Source organism: Amblyomma maculatum, chromosome 2 (genome assembly GCF_055883805.1).
Source record: "Amblyomma maculatum isolate TAMU_Amacu chromosome 2, ASM5588380v1, whole genome shotgun sequence".
NCBI classification, from domain to species: domain Eukaryota; kingdom Metazoa; phylum Arthropoda; class Arachnida; order Ixodida; family Ixodidae; genus Amblyomma; species Amblyomma maculatum.
In genome coordinates this window covers 86,512,143-86,533,157 of record NC_139345.1, presented here as the reverse complement: position 1 = coordinate 86,533,157, position 21,015 = coordinate 86,512,143, and the positions used below count along the sequence as shown (strand labels likewise).

Here is a 21,015-nt window from a genome sequence, read left to right as displayed (position 1 = left end):
TACATACACAAAACAATGAGAGCACGAAGATCGTAGGATGGTATGGGTGGGTTGCAGTGGGGAAGGGGGGGGGGGGGGGGGCGAGATTGTTCTGGACGCTGTTGGGCCTTCCCGAAGGTGAAGTAAGTGCAAGGGCTGCTTGCAGAGAACGAAGCACGGTGTAACGAACCATGCCAAGCCAAGCCAAGCCCAGCAAGCGAGAGAAGCTGGCCGGATTGTAGTGACGTGCGCAGTTTGCGATGCGTAGCCGAGAAAGACGAGGGGTGGGCATCTCCACGAGCTGCTTGGTGAGGCGGCGATGGCGATGCCGATAGGCAATCGGAAGGCGGGACAGCGGCTCGTTACCCGCCGCCGCCCCTGAGGCCGCGCGATGAAAATGGGCGATGCGAAGCGAGACACACGGCGCGTCGAAAAGCTCACCTTTTTAATTGACCTTTTGGGCTGGGGAAACGTGCTAAATAATTGCCGCCATTTCTAAACGTTACTCGTCGGGTCAAAGGCCAGCGGAGAGAGGCGTCCGCGGCTGGTTCCGTCTGGGCTGTACACGATGCAGGCGAAGGACGGAGCTTGGGAAACAGATAGAGGAAGAGAAGAAAAGAAAGAAAAGAGGGGAAGAAAATGACTATGTCTCAGCTGCGCCAAAATAACTTCTCTTCTGTGGAGGGGAGCTGTTTGTATTAAAGACGTGTTTTCGTTTAAAACCGTTCCATTGATGATTTTTCCGCTCCCGGCTCCTGTGGCTTTTGCGTTGAACGGAGGGCAGGCAATAATTGAGGGCGTCCTTCTTCAAATAGCTTCCCCACTTGATCGTGACATCATTGCAAGATGTGAGAGCATCTTGGCTTGTTCAGCGTTCACTACTTAGCTGAGCAAAACTGGATAGAAATTAAGCGTAGGGAAGAGCGAAGTTGGCACGTAGCAAGCACTTATGAAGCACCATTACAAGGGATCTGAAATGCCGTACAGCGACTTTCCCCGCCTTCGGTACCTGGTGGAATTGCACGTGCTCGTTCTGGTTCCTAGCACAAACCTTCAGCGTTTAATTGGTTCATCAGTTACACGAAAGGGCCTCAGATGGTGCATACCGAAGATCGTGTAAGGATTCAAAAAGAAAACAAGTGCAATCAACTTTATTATGCTGGCAAGACCACTGACCCTTTCACCACGCCGCCCCTTTTTAAACAATGCTAACTGATGGTGCTGCAGTGGCAAAAGCGTGGTCCATTAACCGAGTACCTTTAAGAAAATGTTTTGGGTCAAAGAATCAGCGAAAAGAATAACTATTAAAAAAACCTTGCCCGGAATTCTATTTACGATTTACTTTTTCCTGCGCGATTCACACTGCAGTCCGTTAAATTATCCTTGTCACCAAACATGCGGGGTGATAGGCGTAGTATACATAGATTGAAAAGTTGTGGTGGCAATGCAAGCGAGCACTGTGTGCGGCTCTTCTTCGAAGGTCCTGCAGTTGGAATCAATGCCATGTACGCAAAATGTATAAATAATCGCTCACTGTTGCAGTAGGGATCAATGCTGTATGTATGCAAAATGTATAAATAATCGCTCCCTGCTGCAGTTAGAATCAATGCTGTATGATATGCAAAAGGTATAAATAATCGCTCATTGCAGAGAAATATCGAGAATTACGAGAGGCAAATTGATATGCCGACAAGATCTCCTCGATGGCGCAGTATTCTCAGAATCGATGCCCATTTTTCAGTAGTGAATCAGTTGCGCTTAAACGCCACTGATCGCAAGGAAACCATCTTCTGTGCGTGGGCAAGCATTCTCATAGTCCTAGCTTCTAATTTATCTTTGTGCATTTTCTTTTAAAAAGTTGTTTCATACTGCGTTTTTGCGGGGCTAATGTCAACCTTGATAATTTCTACTTTGAGATCCAGATTTGGTCCGTCTGTCGACCTTCGCTGATTTAGCCCATTCGCGCGAACTTTGCAGATGCTGCTAATGGTAAACGGGTGTAAGATGCAACAAATCCTTGACATGTATCATTGCGTGCAACGCTGATCTCTACGCATGTAACTGTAGACAATCTCATGAGAAAAATGTGCCATATAACTGAAACTATGCATGCCTTCGATTTCCAGCTCTTATTAAACAACACTAAGCGCGCATACACTCAATGCGAGCATGTTGAGACAATAAGAAAAGCTGATTCGGATTACCTATAGTCCACTGTACTGGCGCAGGTTACAGACCGCGCAAACTATGCATAAAGAACTGCGCCAAGTTTGGAAGTTTCAATCTGCAGCTTCCTGCTATTGCTTTGAATTTGACCAGAAATGCTAACATCTGCACAGAAACTATGACAGTACTATTGCAAGCAGGTTGTATTCAGTAAAGACGGCATTTGCGGGCAGGGTTGAGATTTGCGTCCTGGTCGGCTTCGGTCCTGTTACAACGGAATGCTTTTCCAAACTCACGCATGTTCATTACGACCCCGTTGCAACGGCTAAGCGCATTTTCCGGCAGCATCAACTTTCCTTCGACGTCAACACTCGCGCACATCATGTGGCAGAAAGCGACGAAGAAAAGCTGTTCATCGCTCAGCTTGATGCCGCGTAACAAGAGGCGGCTTTTGCGGTCAACCATGGCGTAATGCAAGGCGTCCAGCGCTATGCGAGCACCGAGGTAGTCCGGCAAGAAATCGACTTCTTCGCCGAAAGCAGCGTCTGAGTTGGCCTGTTGCGCAAAGCACGTGACCCGCTTTTTGTACTCTTTGTACACGGATCCGGTCCACCAGTTTTTGCTGGAGCCGACAGCGTCTTTTTTGACGCTGCTTCCAGTCAAAAGTTCCGCTAACAGACGAGCCGTGATGGTGCCCAAGCCTCCATATTTGATTGCCAGCGGAACTTCGGCGGAATAAAACGGCAGGCGCAGAAGACCGGCGTAAACGTGAACAGTGTTCGTGATGTGACTTACGTCGCCTCCTGCAAGAGCAAAATTGCGTTCACCGATATGCCGCTTCATGCCGCGGATGTTGTACTGGGCCTCGTTGGCGCGTATCATAAGCTGATTGCCGTAGTAGTCCGCGGGCGATAGTGCGGGTAGGTTGGCGTATCTCTCTGACAGGCTGAAAGTCTTCAGGTACGAGCCGAGCACGGGTGGAACGACAGTGGTCCTCTTCAGCTTTTCCAAAGTCCTGGACTTCGACAACTCGTCCATCCACAGAGAGTTCCGCACTCTGCGTATCATAGAGCTCTTTATGGAAGCCACCAGGTGACTGACGTCTTTAGCTGAGTCCTTGTTCGCACTTTCCACTGATAGTACGTATAGGTTCCAAGCGTTTGTGAAGTGAGTGAAGATAAATTCCATGCAGTTTTCCACTTTAACAGGGCTGCGTGCCACAGGATGGTCTAAGTAGTAGTACGCATCCCTTACTTTTCGAAACTCCTCTTGATGTCCTGCCATTTGCGTCAGTATCGAAAAACCAAAAAATCTCATTGCACTTTCAGGGTGTATTGTCTTCAATAAATGTCTTAGTGCTTCTTTGATGTAATGTAACTTTGTGCGGAAAATAGTATTCGACTGAATTGATCCCATAGGCTCGAGGGCTGCATTCCACTGACCCTCAGATAATCCCAGTGCACGTGTGCCGGCAACAATTTCTTGCAAAGAATGTGTCTTGTAATCTTCGCCTGAGGCTATCGAGGCTTGACAGAGGCTAAGATGGATGCCAACAACCTCTTGAGCCGCGGCGCTGTCCTGATAAGAGAACAACGAAAAAACTTCTTTCACGTACTCTTCGTAAAAACCCTCAAGGCTCTTGTTTGATCCAAGCACATAAGGACACACAAAAGGTGATGGTTGTATGGAGAGTCTGCGTTCTGTTAGGCCTTCATCAAACAAGGTGTTCTCGAAGAAGAACACGACCCGCATTCCCCACTGCATGTCCAAATCCATGAGCTCTTTGAAGACGTCGTACGATTCGGCGTCCGAGAAAGTGAACTTCGGCCAGTTTCCGATGTGAAACTTGTCGAAGACTGCTTTCATCTCGGAAGCAAGGTTCATCCTGACTGACTGCAGGCATGACTGATAAGTGATGAGGACCATGTCCACCACCGTTTGGGTGGTGGCATTTGGGTCACGCTTCTTCATGTCTGTTTCCAGATGATCTATGTACTCTTGGCTGCCCAACCAGGACACATTTAGGCCCTTGGGATTGGCAGCAGCCCAAGGGCTGCACACGTACGAGTAGAAGTCCCGGCATCGCAGGTCATCAGTCACGGGACCGAGAGACATCATCTTCACAACGCGATCGCAGTCTGCAGCGTCACAACGACGATATTTCTCGGCCTTGCGAATCGACATCTGGATATGCTCTCCGTAGATGAGGAGGAATATGAGGAGTCCTATTAACGTCAGGCTGCAGACGACTATGAGGTAGCCGAGGATGCCGCTGCCGCCTCCGACTTTGGCCTTGGACGCTGGTGGGGGAGCATCGCCACCGGCCATCTTTCTCCCTTTAACAGAGGGAAGAAGCGTATAACTGAGTTTGCTGTTCAAGCTGGGTCATCATCAGCGCGTTACTCAGCGAACACTGCCTCTCCGACATGCAAGTACCTGATGCATAGCTAATAGTATATCTGAATCTTAAGGAGACCTTTTTTAAACAACTGTGAGAAGCAAATATTAAGCATTGATATTGCCCTTCTAACAGCTATATATACATAGCATGCATAGATACTATATGCATGCTTTCGTATATATGGTGAAAAAGGTTCGGAGGCTGGTTGTGGTGATTGTTTTCTGTATGTTGTATTCCGCTTTTACTATATAATGGCTGCATCACCTATAAGAGCATAGCGTTGAGTGTATAAGGGACAATTATCTTTCTAGTCCTAGCCCATCGTAACAGATATACGTTCATTTGTCTGTCCAATTCGAATCTCGTGGCCATCGACTTACTTCCCGAACTCACACGAAGGCTCATATGAATATCGATGCGTGTGCACCACCTGAGATCGTTTGTATAGTCACCCTTCACGAGGGCGTACTCTGAATACCATCATCAACTTCAATAATCCATTTAGTGCACATATCAGAAAGAAGCAAGGGCGCTCACTGCCTTTTAGGAAAAATTAAGTACTACAAACCTCACCGCCGACAAACGCGCAGGGGTGAACAAGGCACTGTTTAGGTTTAGCGAAAGCGACGCGTACGTGCGAACGTTGCGATGCTAGTGATTCTAAATGACGTCCTGTTATGTATATTTGCTATACACTGCGATGTGCTGCATTGCTTCTAGCGCTTTAAATTAGCGTTGCGCCCTTAAGGTGTAAGCGTTCGCCAATCCTTTCAGCTCAGCACCAGCAGGAAATGAATCTGATGGAGGGGCTTACTTGGCAGAGATAAGGTTCAGTGGAGCTTCCCCAAGCTGCTGCTTCAGCTGGTGCCGGTGTTTCTAGAAATGCTTCTTTCTCTTCCTCTCTCCATTGCCCACGAATTTGCGCGCGCGGTAAAATAGACTGGGTGATGGTTATAAAGGTCTAGGAGAAATGTCTTACATCCAACTTAAGTCACATTATTCAGTCTGACATTTCATTCTCAGCCTTGTTTCACTTTTGTTTGCATCTGTGTATCCTGGCGCATTGCTCTTAGTACTGTTAAGTATAGGAGGGGGGCGTTTGTTTTACATTTAGCGACTCGGCAAGTATACCGGACCAATTAAATAATATTTAATTTTGGACGATAATTTATTGTTTTCGCGCCTTCTATATATGGCAGGACGCGTATGCATAGTAGACACTTCAGTACGCCGTCCAAAATGTGTGGTTCAACATTTCTGCACATTATGGCGCCTCATTGGCGCTGTCTTCTGCAGATCGCCGCTCGACGGAACATGTCAGTTATTTCTTTGTATATGCTCCAAATGCGTCCTTCGGGAATCTGGGCTGCTTATTTCAGCCTTACTCTGCGTGAACCGCAGTCGCCAGAAAAAACTAAATCTAAATGTTGTACTTCGCAACTGCAGTTAGAAAACACACACTACCGTGATCATTTACTAATCCCTAAATTGTTAATGTTGTCTGGCACTACTGAGGCGCATCAGCTCTTGCGTCCCATAACCAAGGCCATAACTACGGGGCTGGGACGGTAGGTTAACGCCGCTCGCGGCGGGGGCTAGCCAGCCACCGAATTTTACCTGTTGCAGGCCGTCATTGCACCCGCCACTGCTTTGGTGGTGGACCACGGCTGTTGTTGCGGCGCGCGTCTTTTTCTCCCTCTTCTTTTTCCTTTCTTCTCTATTTTCTCTTCTGTCCGCACGAGGCTGTGGAGGTGTCCCCGCCGGGGTGGTGCAGTGGTAAGACGCCCGACTACTGTACCGGAGTACCCGGGTTAGAACCCGACCTCGGCGGCTGCGTTTCGATGGAGGCGAAACGAAGAGGCGTCCGTGTGCTGTGCGATTTCAGCGCACGTTTTAAAGATCCGCAGGTGGTCGAAATTACTCCGTAGCCCTCCACTACGGCTCCTCTTCCTCCCTTTCCACTTTCACTCCCAGCTTCCTCCCTTCCCTTACGGCGCGGTTGAGGTGTCCACAGAAAACAAGTGAGACAGTTACCACGGCTTTCCCATCCTATAAATCAATCAGGCCGGGGTGGTGCAGTGGTAAGACGCCCGACTACTGTGCCGGAGTTCCCGGGTTCGAACCCGACCGCGGCGGCTGCGTTTCGATGGTGGTGGTTGGTGGTTAAAACATTTATAAATAACAATTAAATGATTACAGAGGTGTTTGGGTTAGAGACGTATCGGTCTCCCCCTCACAATACTAGGTGGAGCCCCTATTCCGGGGCCCCATTGGCCAGCAACGCCGCCCGCGTCCGTTGAACCAAGGCCTTTTGAGCCTTGAGTTCTTGACAGCCGAGCAGGGCCGCCTCCCAGTCCTCTCTAGTTGGATTGGGGTTGGGGGGAATGGATGGGTTTGACTGGCACGCCCAGACCATGTGAAAGGTGTCGGCCACCTTCCCACAGTACTGGCACGCACCATCAAAGGACGGGTTGAAATGTTTAAGCACCGCCGGGCACAGTACTGTATTGGTAAAAATTTTGATGAGGAGGCGCTCGTCAGCGCGATCCAGTCCCTTACAAGGGGCCGGGTAGCGCCTGTGCTCCTCCTTGTAGTAATCGGTGATGTCTTTGAATGTAAGGGCCAGATTGTCTGATTGGGAGTAGGCTTCCAAGGACAAGGAGATAGCCCGGGGAGAGAGTGCGCGGGCGGCCTGATCGGCCTGTTCGTTTCCCCTGAGCCCCTGGTGACCGGGTGCCCAAATAAGATTATGCGGAGTTGGGTCTATGTATCGGCAGCTAGATTGCAATATACGCCGGGCAAGCGGGGGAGCCCATCCCAGCCTATAATTCCGACAGGCCCCTCGCGAGTCGGTGATGATGTGTTTCGAATTGGGAATACTGAGAGCCAGAGCGATAGCAATCTCCTCCGCGTGAGTTGTGCTGTAGGCTTTGAAAGTTAGCCCGTTAACCGTGTTTGTGTTGTGTACGACTGCAGCCGTATACCACCCCCCATGGTAAGGGCCGGCAACATCCACATAATACACGTGTTGCTGGTGACCATAGTATCGCTCCAACGCTTCCGCGCGCGCCTGGCGACGACCGTTATGGTCTTCTTTGGACATGTTGCGGGGAAGGGGTCGGACCCGGAGGGCGCGTCTCCAGAGTTCTGGCACTCTCACCCTTTCCTCAATGTGGTAATCGTGTTTGATGTGTAGCCGGTCCAAGAGGCGGCGACCGGACGTGGTCTGTGTAAGACGCGTGTATTGGCTTAGTAAGTGGGCTTCTCGTAGCTCCCGGAACGTGTTCACCACGCCCAGAGCCAGAAGTCTCTGGTTGGACGTGCTGACCGGAAGGTCGAGAGCCCGCTTGATGACTTTCCGGTGGATGGCCTCCAATTGATCCTCATCGTGTTTACGCAGGTACAAGTAGGGTGTCGAGTAGAGTATTCTGCTCGTTACAAAAGCATGGGCAAGCCGCAGTGCATCCTTGCTTCGTAATCCGCCCCGCTTGTTGGAGACCCGGCGGACCATACGACCCACCTGATCTCCCACCATGCGAAGTTTGGCCAGAGTGGTGTCAACTCTGCGTTGATGGTGTATGAAGAGGCCAAGGACGCGGATCTCTTTGGCCTCCCGGATCGGTCCCGAGGGGAGACTGATGCGAAGCTGAGTTGTGTCTCGAGGGGATGGACGTACGTGCACAAATTCAGATTTAGCTGGGGCGCACTGGAGTCCGCAGTAGGTCGCGTAGTCGTCGACTACGGTCGCCGCTGCCTGCAGGCAGGACTCCATGTGGCCCAGGTTACCTTGCGTGGCCCAGATTGTGATATCATCCGCGTAAAGTGCGTGATGTATCCCGGGAAGAGAAGCCAATTTGGAGGGAAGATGAAGCATGGCTAAATTGAAGAGGAGGGGAGACAAGACAGCGCCTTGAGGTGTTCCCCTCGAGCCGATGGTGTATGGCCCGTGTTCCGCATCTTGTATGCGTATGTAGGCTTGGCGGTCTGTAAGAAATTGTTTTATGTAATTGAAAGTTTTGTTACCACGGTTGGTGTGACTGAGGTGATCGAGGATTACTTCGTGCTTCACATTGTCAAATGCGCCTTTAAGGTCCAAGGCCAGGACCACCTTGTCATTATGGGGGCATTCGACAGGATCTAATATGTCGTGGTGGAGTTGAAGGAGTATATCCTGTGCTGATTTTTGAGGGCGGAAACCGAACATGGTGTCCGCGAAAATGTGCTGTGTTTCAAGAAATTCGGAGAGTCTGTCGCGCACCATTGTCTCCATCAGCTTGCCGACACAAGACGTGAGAGAGATGGGGCGAAGGTTCTCCACATCAATAGGTTTGCCGGTTTTCGGGATAAAGGTGACGAGAGCCGACTTCCAATCGAGAGGGAGAGGAGTGTCTCCGTCCCAAATACTATTGATGTATTTTAGAAGCACAACATATGCTGCATCGGAAAGGTTGGCCAAAAGCTTGACCGTAACCTTGTCGCGCCCGGGTGCAGTGCCGCGTTTCATTTTGCTTAAGGCCGCCCGGAGGTCGTGGAGCTGGAACGGAGTGTCCAGCTCCGTGTTCTCTTTGCCTGCATACGAGTAGGCGACCGCCCGGGGGTCCTTGGTGGTGCACAGGTATCGATCCCTGAGTGTGTGCGCTAGCTGTGTTGTCGTTCCTGTAAAGTTGGGCATGACTTTCGATGGAGGCGAAACGAAGTGGCGTCCGTGTGCTGTGCGATGTCAGCGCACGTTAAAGATCCCCAGGTGGTCGAAATTACTCCGTAGCCTTCCACTACGGCTCTTCTTTCTCTCTTTCCACTTTCATTCCTACCTTCCTCCCTTCCCTTACGGCGTGGTTCGGGTGTCCACAGAGCAAGTGTGACAGTTACTGCGCCTTTCCCTTCCTGTGAACCAATTTCTCTTAAGTGGAGGTGGCTCAGCTACAGAGCCAGTAGCAGGCCTGTGCATTTCCTTTTCCTTCTTCCTACAGCTACAACAACATAACAAAAAAAAAAACTGATTGATTTATAGGAAGGGAAAGGCGCCGTAACTGTCTCACTTGTTTTCTGTGGACACCTCAACCGCGCCGTAAGGGAAGGGAGGAAGGTCGTCCCATTACAACGTGCCAGTGTCGCAGATGCAGGGATGGAAAGAGAGAGAGAAAAAATTATGGGGGCACTTCTACTAGCCCGCATATAAAGACCCCCTTTAACCAAGCCGTACGAGCGTGCCTGCGTGAATGTAAGGGTCTTGGCGGGCTGATTCTGATATTACCCTCCAGTATGAAAGGAGAGTATTGAATTGGCAGATCCTGCCAAACTCCACGTCAGTCAACTATCCGGTAGATACGCCGCCATGTCAGCTGCCAGCCACCGCTTGCCAGCGCGATGCTCTTAATTATTTCGAACACAACGACCTCGTCGACACCGATGCCCGATTTTTGATAAATGGGGCCTTTAACGCTATCGTGTTAAAATGTCCACGTTGGGTGCTTTCGTTTCTGATACGCCTGCAGACTCGCCACTAATGAGGTTCGAACCCAAGAAGAGAAGAAAAAAATAATAAAACAACTTCGCTGGCCACCGCTTAGACCACTGCGCCACCTCGGTTTTCTTTGATTACGTGCTTGGACAAGTATAGTGCATGTATAACAGATCAGACATGTTCCCGTTCCCGTGATCAACGCGCATTTTAAAGCTCCTTAAAATGAAAAAGTTCATCAACGACGCCAATCCAGTCGGGAGGTTCTGGCAATCTATAGTAAACATTTCATAATTACATAATATTTTCCATAACATTCTCCCTAACTGAGTGGACGTTTACATCGGCGTGACTAACAAGCATCCTTGCTCTCCACAAGCTCCGGAGCCCCCAAACTATGAAATAAATTAGAAGGAATGTTACTATCATTTTCAACGGCTTGGTAGAAAGTAGATTCTATACGGTTTTACTGGTAGACACTTCTTTAGCGTCCGATATAGGATGGTCCCAGAAGGCTGGAACTCAGCAGTCAATAAATCCGTGCTATATTGTTTCTGATTTCTTGCACAGCAAACAGTTAGATGTTTATACGAAAAATCACTTTTCTTCTAACGACTGTTTACCTGGAAGCGTCCCTGCATGCTATCTAAAGAACGTAGAATAACGGCAGATTGGGCGAGTTAGTGGCTATACATAACGAGAAGTAAGGAAAGAATGTGCTTACGCTTGGCTTAATATTCATCTTCCTAACTCACTCTTAAAGGTCATCTGGTAAGGAAACAGGCTGAAAAAAAAAAAGGCAGCAACAATATTTACCTAATTCAATATGTTATAAGTGCACGTGAAGCATTGGTGTGTTTGTAAAAAAAAAGCTGCAGAAAGCAGGTGGCCCCCGGCCGCCTGTCACGACCGCCTTTTTCACTTCCTTCATCGATATGCAGCATGGCACATGCGTATGTTACCGCAGCAGATATATATATATATATATATATATATATATATATATATATCTGAGCTACATCGGCCGCTGTCCCCCCTGCTGCTTTCTCGGGTATTAATGTTGTCATGTAGCTCAGTTGGAAGAGCACCGGACGCGATATTCGTAGGTCGTGGGTTCGATCCCCACCATCGGCACGTTGTTTTTTCTTCTACTTTGTGTTTAATTATCTTTCCCCTAATTAAGCAGATTACATTACTCATTTCTGTGGTTATCCAAGTAAAAAAATAAAAAAAAATGACATAAAACATAATCCCCAATGCTTTCATTGGCCTCGCCGACTGTTGGCTTCTTTCCTTCCTGTATTATAACGAGCACCCTCATATATATATATATATATATATATATATATATATATATATATATATATCGTCAGTTGTTTGCTTCCTTAATATCTAGAGTGAATGCTGTCCTTTCCGCATGTGACACTTTTTCGAACTGAATGAAAGAATTCTTGCTGCTAAGTATTATAAACGGTGCAGACAGCTCACGCACCGCGAGTTGACAGTTTTGCAAGCGAGTCAAATTTATTGCGTGGCCGTTGGAGCAACTTTAAAGCGGCTCTGGCGGCCAGACGACTTAGCCACAGAACGGAGCAGTTAATCACTCTCGAGCTCCAGATTGCAATCATTTCCGCTGATTGACTCGTAACGCGCCTCAGCGAAGACCGAAACGGACGGAAACACAGCTGAGGGAGAATGTCCCGGGAACAGGGAGGTCATTGAGCAATGGGTGTTCATGGCCTTCGAGTGAATGAGTCTTCGGAGCAGTCACCCTGCACCATGAAACAGGCATATTCGCACAACGGAGCGGCAGTAGGGCCTCTTTCACCACTTTAAGGGAGAAGAGGAACTTAAAAGCGCATCCTTTTTCCTGTCACTCCTGTGTGCGTAGATATTGTCGAGTTTTCATCGTCAATGGGGCGTGTAGCAGAACACATATTGACGGCCCAATATCGGGGTAGAGAGATACGCCTATGGCCAGTAATGACGAAATTTTCGTGTGCCAGTAGTCGGCAATGGGCTGAGACTTGTTTGTTAGCACAGAGACGCCTCAAGAAGGCACATAGTGGACTTCTCGCAGCTCGTTGTACATGACCGCACTGTTGACTCAGGGGAATAGTGCGATTACACTCGCGGTCAGTGTTTAGGAGGGTGATGACTAGAAAACGTTATATAGCGTGCAACGCGACAGCTTGAATGGTCCTTCCATTAGAACTATGGGGGCCATGTTGTTTGAGACCGAGCAAATTGTGAGAGATGCTCGGTATTCGGTACGAGTAGCACAGAATTTTGAAGGTCGCAACATTTTTGTTGTTTTAGTACATGGGTTATCTTAGGTTAAATACCCGTTAGAATGTGTATGTGTGTGTCACAGACTAAACGATCAAACTGCTATGACATTCTGAAGAAGCGGCCCTTGATTGTTTAAAGCCATATAATCTTAAACTGCTTAGTTGGTTGCTAACCGTTACTACCATTATCAACCAACTCATTTCTTTATTGGCCTACAGCTATTTCCAAGAGGATGCTGTTTAGCGGTCCAGCAGAGCCTGCAATGCCGGCACTTTTGGTCTAATCCTGTTCTTTTCGACCTTCTCTCCCGCTGGTCCATCAGAACAGTTAGCGCAGTTTCAGCTGATCTGCCATTGGAAACCGTACGAATAGGCCCACAAAACGGCGAAGAGCCGCTCCGTAGACATTGTGCCCCTCCTTGGCACGCATCTACGGGTACGCGAGTGTGCGTGTGCATACCGCTGGGGCCATCGACGGTACCACGCAGCGCGACTCTCCGTTGGCGGCAGCGTTCGCTGGCCGACAACGTCTGCGGTGAGCGCGCGCATCGGCATCGTCCCGTAGCGGCGGGGGGTAGCACGCCTGCGCGTGGTGGCCCGAGGAGAGGATAAATGGCCGCGCTAAGGTGGGACGAGTCTGCTGCGGCCGCCGCAGCATCGACGGCAGCGCCGGCAGCGGCATCGAGACAGCCCTGAGTAATGGAGAGGGAGCGCGAGGCCGGGAAATGGACGGCATCCGCGGCAAATGGAATGGGCTCCGACAACGACCACCCACTTTCTAAAAGCATCGTTTGCGGACCTCTTAGGCCTAACGTCCTGACTGCAACGACGGCCGGCCGTTTTAATTTGGCAGCCCGGCTCCGAGAAAGTCGCCCCCTCCTTTTTCTCCTCCTCTCAACCGCACTGCTGTTCTCCGAAGGGAAGGATGTCGAGGAGGACTGGCAGACCGCCGTCCGCGCTTGTCTGAGTCGCTTCCTTTTTTTATTGTGACTCCTATGCCTTTGGTGCGCCAGGCGTACGCACGCACGGCTAGACAGCTAGAGGCGTGCGCCGTGCGAGCGTACCTTAATTGCGTTATTTCAAAGGGCGACCTTTTACAATCACCGCCCGCGCGTTTTTGTTCCAGCTCCTCCGTCGTATCTTTCTCTATTATTCTCTTTTCGCGCACCCATGACTTTTTTTTTTTTTTTTTGAACTTAACCTCTCTCGCTTTTCACACAGAGTGCAACAGAATGAAACGTGCCCATATACGCTTGCCGGCAGGTTGTATATGCGCGGCCGCTTCTCCTCTAGGGATTGGAGACCGCGTGTACGTTACGAAAGTTCCATTCTGTAGCTTTGTTGAGTTCCACCCGCGTGCTCCTGACCTAGTTAAAAATGCCAAGACTGATTTAAATCTACCAGGGTCGTGAGCACCTAGAGGGTACCAGGGCGCGTAAACTTCGTTAATGCGTTGACATCAATTGCTTCTCGCCCTACTTTCCCAATGACCCAGAAATTCTGCCTGTATCGCAGAAATAGCAGGTGGCGCATATATTAAACTTGATTTCATGTTCATTGTGGTAGCCTTGTATTTTTTTTTTTTTTGCAATGCTGCACTGGAGATGTACTGTAGGCGAGAGCAGAATGTTAATCATGTTGCCGCCAATTTCAGCAACTATAAACCACAATAATGTGTAGTTTCTCACGTGAACTTGCGGGGCATAGGGATTGGTTTGCACCTGCGTATGTTCGAAAGGCTCATGGGGTGGCTGAGTTGAAACCTGCAGAATGAAAGCCAGGTGACATGAGGCACTCCTAAAGAGGCAGAGTGGATTTCGCTCCTGTAATCAAGCGTTAAAACGATAGCTGACGGCGTCATATCCTTGCTGTGTTATCTAGTGGGGATGAAAAAAAAAAAGATAGAAACGTTGTTAGCAATTTTAATGGGCTTGATGGCCGTTTTTTTGATTGAAAGAACGGTCCAGATGCTGATTTATATCGCTCAAAGCGAACGTGGCGCTTGGATGCAGTATACAGAACAACACTGGGCCAGCCAAGAAAGGAGTGATCAAAGCGTGCGTTGTCATCGCGTTACACAGAGTTTTTCGGATATATGCTATAATTATTTTTTAATTATGGCTCCGAGACTGTAGACGAAGATGCATAACCAATAGGCCCTGAAGCGCGCCACATTATAGGGACACTCGCTCACGACATCAGATCTGTAGTTTTCTGTCTGACAACAGAACTAGCAGAGCTATCAGAGTGCATCAGAGTAAGGAAACCGACATACGGGGGGAATCGAGCATGCTCTGAAGAATCGGGGTAGCCTAAAAGCTGTCAAGAGGGAACTGAGTATAGTGGCCTTACGTCAGTGCTATTCACCACGGATTTAGGAGGTACTCAGAGCGATTGCCAACCTTTCAGAATGAAATTTAACGAAAAGTAATTTGGTATTCGATGATTCGCTCATGATATTGCCTTGCTAAGCAACTAAAGGGCTGCCATCGGCAGTAGCGAAGATACATGTATCTTCTATACTAAAATCTTTCGATACATTTTGTACATCGATATTTGGCATCGCGCACTGAAACTGATCGTATCAGAGTATGGTCATCGGAAATAGATATTTAATGCATCGGGTATTTTAAGGGTACTTGATACTGAAGAAAAAAATTGCTGTGGTTTAGCTTTAGTTAAACCCGGTAGGTTGCGCAAGCAAAGCCGACGTAGCTTCCTTTTTCTGTTCTTTCTTCTTCTTTTCCTTCTTCTTCTTCTTTTCTTTCTCTTTTTCTTTGCCTTATTCCTTTCCTTCTTCTTCCTCTGCGCCGCTCATGGCGACGGCAGCGCCCCAACTCGGCAGCGGCGCCGCGTCATCTGCGGCGCACCGCGGCTACCGGCCGCGGCCACCGGACGGCTTGATCGGGAGCCCATCTGCAGCTGCTCTAAAGGTCACCGTGGCTACCGGCCGCGGCTACGCGAAGGGGCTGAGACCTGGAGTAGTATTGCTTACGCAATAAAAGTTGCAAAATTTTTGGCCACTATGAGACAGACTTTGGGTCGCCGTAGTTCACTCCTGCTCAGAGTTCTTTCCAAATTCCCTCTCCCCTCTGCCTCGCCGATCTCTCAATTTCCTTAGAATAGTCCTTTGTAATTGGGCTAGTTGGTAATCCATTGAGATATTAGTAGCGCTGACAAATATGGAGAGAGGGAAGAAGACGAGCGCTGTAGGTCGTTTCTTTAAAACTAAAGATATGATGTTGGTGCTCAAGAGGTTGTTTACACGTGAGCACCTAGTGTGTACCACCAAGGAGTTTAGTTCTCGCTTGTCTATCGGAGCGCAGACAGACAGAAACAAAAACACTAACGTTAACGAAAAGGCAAAGAAAGGGAGCCCGCATACCGGAAAGCGCGCAATGTTATGTCTCTAGCTTCTCTCTCACCCTTTGCCGCGGCGCCCCTGTCTCTCTTTGAGGTCTCTGTTTCTCCTAAATGGGTGTGTTGTCGACCGCAATAATTTACGCGCGGCCCTTCACAAACCCCTGGCGTCCGTCACGTAAAAAAAAAAAAAAAAGTATAGATTCAGTATGGAATCTCAGCTGGTTACAAACCGACTCAAATGATCCCATTCCGAATTCTTGTTCAAAGGGACATTTAATGAACTCTTCAATGGTTTCAGCTGGAATTCCCATTCCAGGTGGGTAGTCCAATGGGCCTTCTCATTCCAAATGAATAATTCAGTTGGTTCCATTTGGACAGTATACATGGACTGCTAGTTCGCTTCAATTGGCCAGCCCAAATGAGCTCTGCAGCTAGTAGTCCAATGTCCAAATAAACAGCTATTTGTACACAACAGTAGCTGTTATATTAGTTGTTCATGTTCCAAACGGACACTCATTTGGATCAATCTTTGCCAATTGTGAGCCTAGTTGGTATTATTCATTGCATCCAACTGATCCAACTATTTTATCCAAACTGGTCTGTCCATCTGCCCCTAGTGTATCCATGTGAATATTACATGTTTGACAACAAAAGCAGAATTTTTATTATTTTCATAATAATAGCTATCATTAAGTTCACTTTCTAAATCGTATTCATCATCTGCACTACCACTGCGGTGGAAAAAAATTCCAAGGGCACAGCACAATCTGCAGTGGAGTGTAGTAGCCTGAGCGTTGCTGCTACACCCGGTATATCGCGCGCCCCCTTGTAGAGCTTTTGCTAGCAAGGCCGGACTCGTGCCTCGTGCCGCACAGTGAAAATTTCTTTTTCTTGGAGCGCGTTTGTTACAGTGCTCATTAAAGAGTCGGATTGGCGGTACGGCATTTGTTGTTGAAAAACCTTTATTTCCACCGAGAAGAAGCTCCGTTTCGGACTCCCCGGCACGCAGGCCTGATGGAGCCTTACTCAGGAGCCTCGCGAACAAAGGTCTGGTGAATATACATTGTTGCTTCACGGCCTCAGCCGCCAGGCGGATGGCTTGCTGCTGCTGAGCGGGGTCCTCGCTTCGCAGCAGGGTCTCCCAGGCGTCACTATCTATATTTTCTTTAGCTCCTGGGCTGTTGTTACATTCCCAAATAATATGATCTAGAGTGCCCCATCTCCCACATGTTATGCAATGTAGATCCTTTTCATCTTTTGAAATTGTTGCATATACCCAAAAGGGACTAATATGATTGGCCCCTTGTAGCCTCCTCCATGCAATTGCCTCCCCGTTTCCGAGGGAACGATCTGGCGGCGGATAGACCCTTCTGTTTAGTTTATAGTGCTCTGTAACCTCTTTATACGAGATTAGGCTATCTTTTACATCCATGCAAGAGGGCTGCTCGGCAGCCGCCCGGTGATAGAGAGCTCGGGCAAACTCGTGAGCAGCCTCATTCCCTGCGATGGATCATGTGCTGGTATCCATATAATTTCCACGTTGCGCTCAAGCGGCCTCGATTCGAGGACTCGTTTAGCTTCTTCTGATATTCTTCCCTTCCCAAAATTTCTGACCGCATTTTTGCTATCGCATAGTATGAATTTAGCCTTGGTACCGACACAAGCGAGCGTTACTGCCAATTCCTCCGCCGCGTTGGCGTCTCTCGTGCGGCTTGAAGCCGATACTACAGGTGCTCCTGTTCCGTCGACTACTGCGGATACGGCTGCTCCTTGCCGTCCACATGCAGCATCTACGTAGGCCACTTGTTCTGCTGGTTGTTCTCCCATTCTTTTCTCGTAGGCTCTGGCTCTATGCCCGCGCCTCTCTTTGTTATATTCGGGGTGCATATTTTTTGGCATAGGCGGGACGCGTATCCTGGCTCTTATCTCTTCCGGGATATCCACTGTCTTATGGGCAGTGTATCCCGGTTTGATGTCTATCCATTCTAGTATTTTTCTTCCTGTTTCAGATTGGCTAAGTCGCTCCAGCTGAGCTATTCTAACTCCCTCAGCTAGCTCGGCCCATCTGTTGTGGATACCCATTTTCTCAAGACGTTCCGTTGATGTGGATATGGGAAGTCCCAGAGCCCTCTTGCCCATCGCGTGACGTTCTGACAGCCGCGTGACATTCTGACCCAAGTCGGAAGTTCCCGAAACGGAGGCGACGCGCATCTAGAAGTGTTTTTGCTGTTTTTTCATCGCACCACCGTTTCCCCACAAAGTCATCGCGACGCCGCTCTCCCTCATGACGTCACGCTGTTGTTAGGACGTAGAATGATGTCAGCAGATGCGGTCACTTTGTCAACTACGTTGTCAGGACGTCACCACGGGTGCAGTCTTTTTGACATATTGTTCGAGAACTTTTGTCTTAATCTCCTTTAAATATTGCAACCCTTTATTCGTCTTGTTAGCGATTTTTTTTTTGCCACAATTATAACGACAACCGCACAATTCTGACGTTACTACCGGTTTCCACGTCCATACACTATGTGTGGACGTTCAAGGCTATTTCGAAATCGAATTGACGCTTTGCGTGTAGTTAACTAATTGCTCCACATTCCCCAAATTTAGCGCGCAGCGACATTTTGTCATCCTGTGCCCTATGCAATCGTTGTTTCACTCGTAACTCTTTACTGAACGAAAATGCCCGCGGACATGTTTTGTGTCTATCTCCACCTCACGCGAAATCGCGAACATAGCCAAATAAGGCTTTCTTCTTGACAAATACAATTACAGCACTCCATCGGCAAGCGCCGCTGACCCCAGCATTTGTTCCTGATCAGTAGCGTATGTAAGCGGGAGCAGAAGTACGTTTACTGCGTGTACATGTTGCTCGTATGCTGCAAGCATTATGACTGTATATAGTGCTTCTTGCTTGCGCCATATGCTTACCTTTTGTCTTCGGTTTTCATCAAAATTTTTAATTTTAATAGTTTCATATAGCTAACGAAAATGTAAATTGGCAGTTTTACTTTTCCCCATGTAGTATGTCCCACCGGACCCATTGTACGCAGTGGGTGTGACCCATTAAATCCCCTTCAGGCGAAAGCCTTTAATGGCTCACACACGAGGTCATGACTCTGTCCGTCCGGCCATGACCATGTCACACCTTAACTAGCACTAGTAATAGTTATGGCTAATGACTAACTAGTACTAAATAATGACTGACTATTGCCAATTAGTCATTAGTAATGACTAGGCATGTGTGATTGCAGATATGACTGTGACGTCATCTCATAATGACGTAATTGGCCATGACGGCCAATTAGACCACCTGAGGATCTTTAACGTGCACTGACATCGCACAGCACATGGACGCCTCTCCGTTTCGCCTCCATCGAAACGCAGCCGCCGGTGGTCCGGATCGAACCCGGGAACTCCGGCCCAGCAGTCGGACGTCTTACCACTGTACCACCGCGGCGGGGCATCTCTGCACGTCACTGATGCGAATTTCAGAGCGACGAGAGTGTTACTCGTGCCGCGAGGACACGGTTTGCCCAGAGGAAAACATTTTTAGGAAACCGTAAATTAATCTTAGCAGATGACGCGATAGTGTTGATAGATCCAGTGGTCGCTTGCTGGCACCCAGGCGCACTGTCGCAGAAATGACACACTGGTTGCCTTAATGTGATCAAGTTGAAGGATAATAATCGGTTCACAGGAAAAGAAAGCTGCAGTATCTGTCACACTTGTTCTCTGGACATCGTGCTCTGGACACCTGAACCGCACCGCAAGGGAAGGGAGGAAGGTGGGAGAGAAAGGGATGCTATAGTGGAAAGCTCCGGAGTAATTTCGACCACCTGGGGATCTTTAACGTGCGCTGACATCACACAGTACATGTACGCCACTTCGCTTCGCCTTCATCGAAACGCAGCCGCCGGCGGTCGGGATCGAACCAGGGTACTCGGTACATCAAGTTGAAAGAAGGTACTTCAAACGTAAAGGCAGCTTGTCGTGAACGCTGCGTCAAAGATTCAATTCGTCGCGTATCTGGCAATGGAACTGCAGGGAGTTCGCGCGCAAGAGCGCAGTCCTTCAGCAGTTCCTTCCCGCGAGCGACCCCCCAGAAATCTTTGCTCTTCAAGAAGCAGGGAAACACGCGAAATTGGCTGAATATCGGACACATCGGGAAGAGCAAACTCCCAGGTGGCTACTCTAGTTAGGCGAAACCTTACGGTTATCTTACATGAGCTAGACTCCACTTTCCCAGACCATATCCTTCTCGCAATTCTCCCCCGACCCTCTCGTGCGACCAGGCAATGTCTTTTCGTGCTCAACGTCTATAGCCCACCCCGATCACGCAAGGCCGTCTTCGGGCCACTTTTCCTCGCGAGGGCAACCTCTAATTATTCTCGGTGATTTCAACGATCCGCATCAAGCATGGGGTTACCACTACGACACGCTTAAAGGCCGATTGCTTTGGGACGATTGGCACACACTCCATCTGAACCACTTAACGGATATCAATCACCCAACCCACTCGGAGAGGAACGGGCGTATCGCGGGACACAACCCCGGTTCTCGCCGCTACGGGACCGGGGATTGCAGCTACATGGTGCAAGACTCGGGAAACATTCGGAAGCGACCACTACGTTCTGGAGATAGTCACTGAGGAGCCTACTCGACAACGTACGCGACCAGCTAAAGTGGTCAACTGGGACTGCTTTCGCGCCAAGCGAAAAGAGCAAGGCTCTTCCCAACCTATCACAGACATCGCCGCTTGGTCAGCCGACATCCTCAAACGAGTTGCAGATATCACTGCTGAAGTAACTGTGGAAGACTCTGTACCGAACTGTGACCGATATTATGCCCAACTGTGGGACCGCAAGCGCAAGCTGGAGGCCCTGATGCAAACTCGCAAGTGGGATCGGAATCTTCGACGACGGCTCGCATGAGTTCATACAAACATCGAGAACTATGCCGTAGAGCTTACACGCCAAAACTGGCACAATATATGTGACCAGATGGACAAGGCTCCTAACACCAGAAGCACCTGGAAACTACTCCGTCACCTCCTCGGCCCTGAAGGGAGCAAGTTCCAAGCTCGCCAGCAGCTCCAGCGTATCTTCCACCAATTTCCCGGCACCTCAGACACCCTCAAACAGGGGCTAGTAGACACCTACATCCGCCCAGGACCGGTGAAATCTCTCCCTCCTTATCAGGGGAAGGAAAACGTCCGTTTAGATGCTCCCATCACTTTACCGGAGGTACGAGCCGAGCTCAGTCGTCTCAAGACAAACTCAGCTGCAGGGCCGGACAGGATATCTAACCGTATGCTTCGGAACCTCGACAACGCCTGGATTCATGCGCTCACA

At 49.0% G+C, this 21,015-nt stretch overlaps 1 protein-coding gene across 1 annotated transcript; it reads right to left on the bottom strand.

Annotated features, from left to right (window-relative positions):
• Positions 1 to 2,352: 2,352 nt before the first annotated feature.
• On the bottom strand, positions 2,353 to 4,473 carry LOC146199212 (membrane metallo-endopeptidase-like 1). The gene has a single exon (XM_084592734.1). It carries the CDS (start codon positions 4,471 to 4,473, stop codon positions 2,353 to 2,355), a length of 2,121 nt encoding a protein of 706 aa, XP_084448860.1.
• Between the last annotated feature and the right edge of the window lie 16,542 nt (positions 4,474 to 21,015).

Excerpts from the sequence above, each read along its gene's own strand:
- LOC146199212 (XM_084592734.1), bottom strand. The coding sequence starts at position 4,473 with ATGGCCGGTGGCGATGCTCCCCCACCAGCGTCCAAGGCCAAAGTCGGA.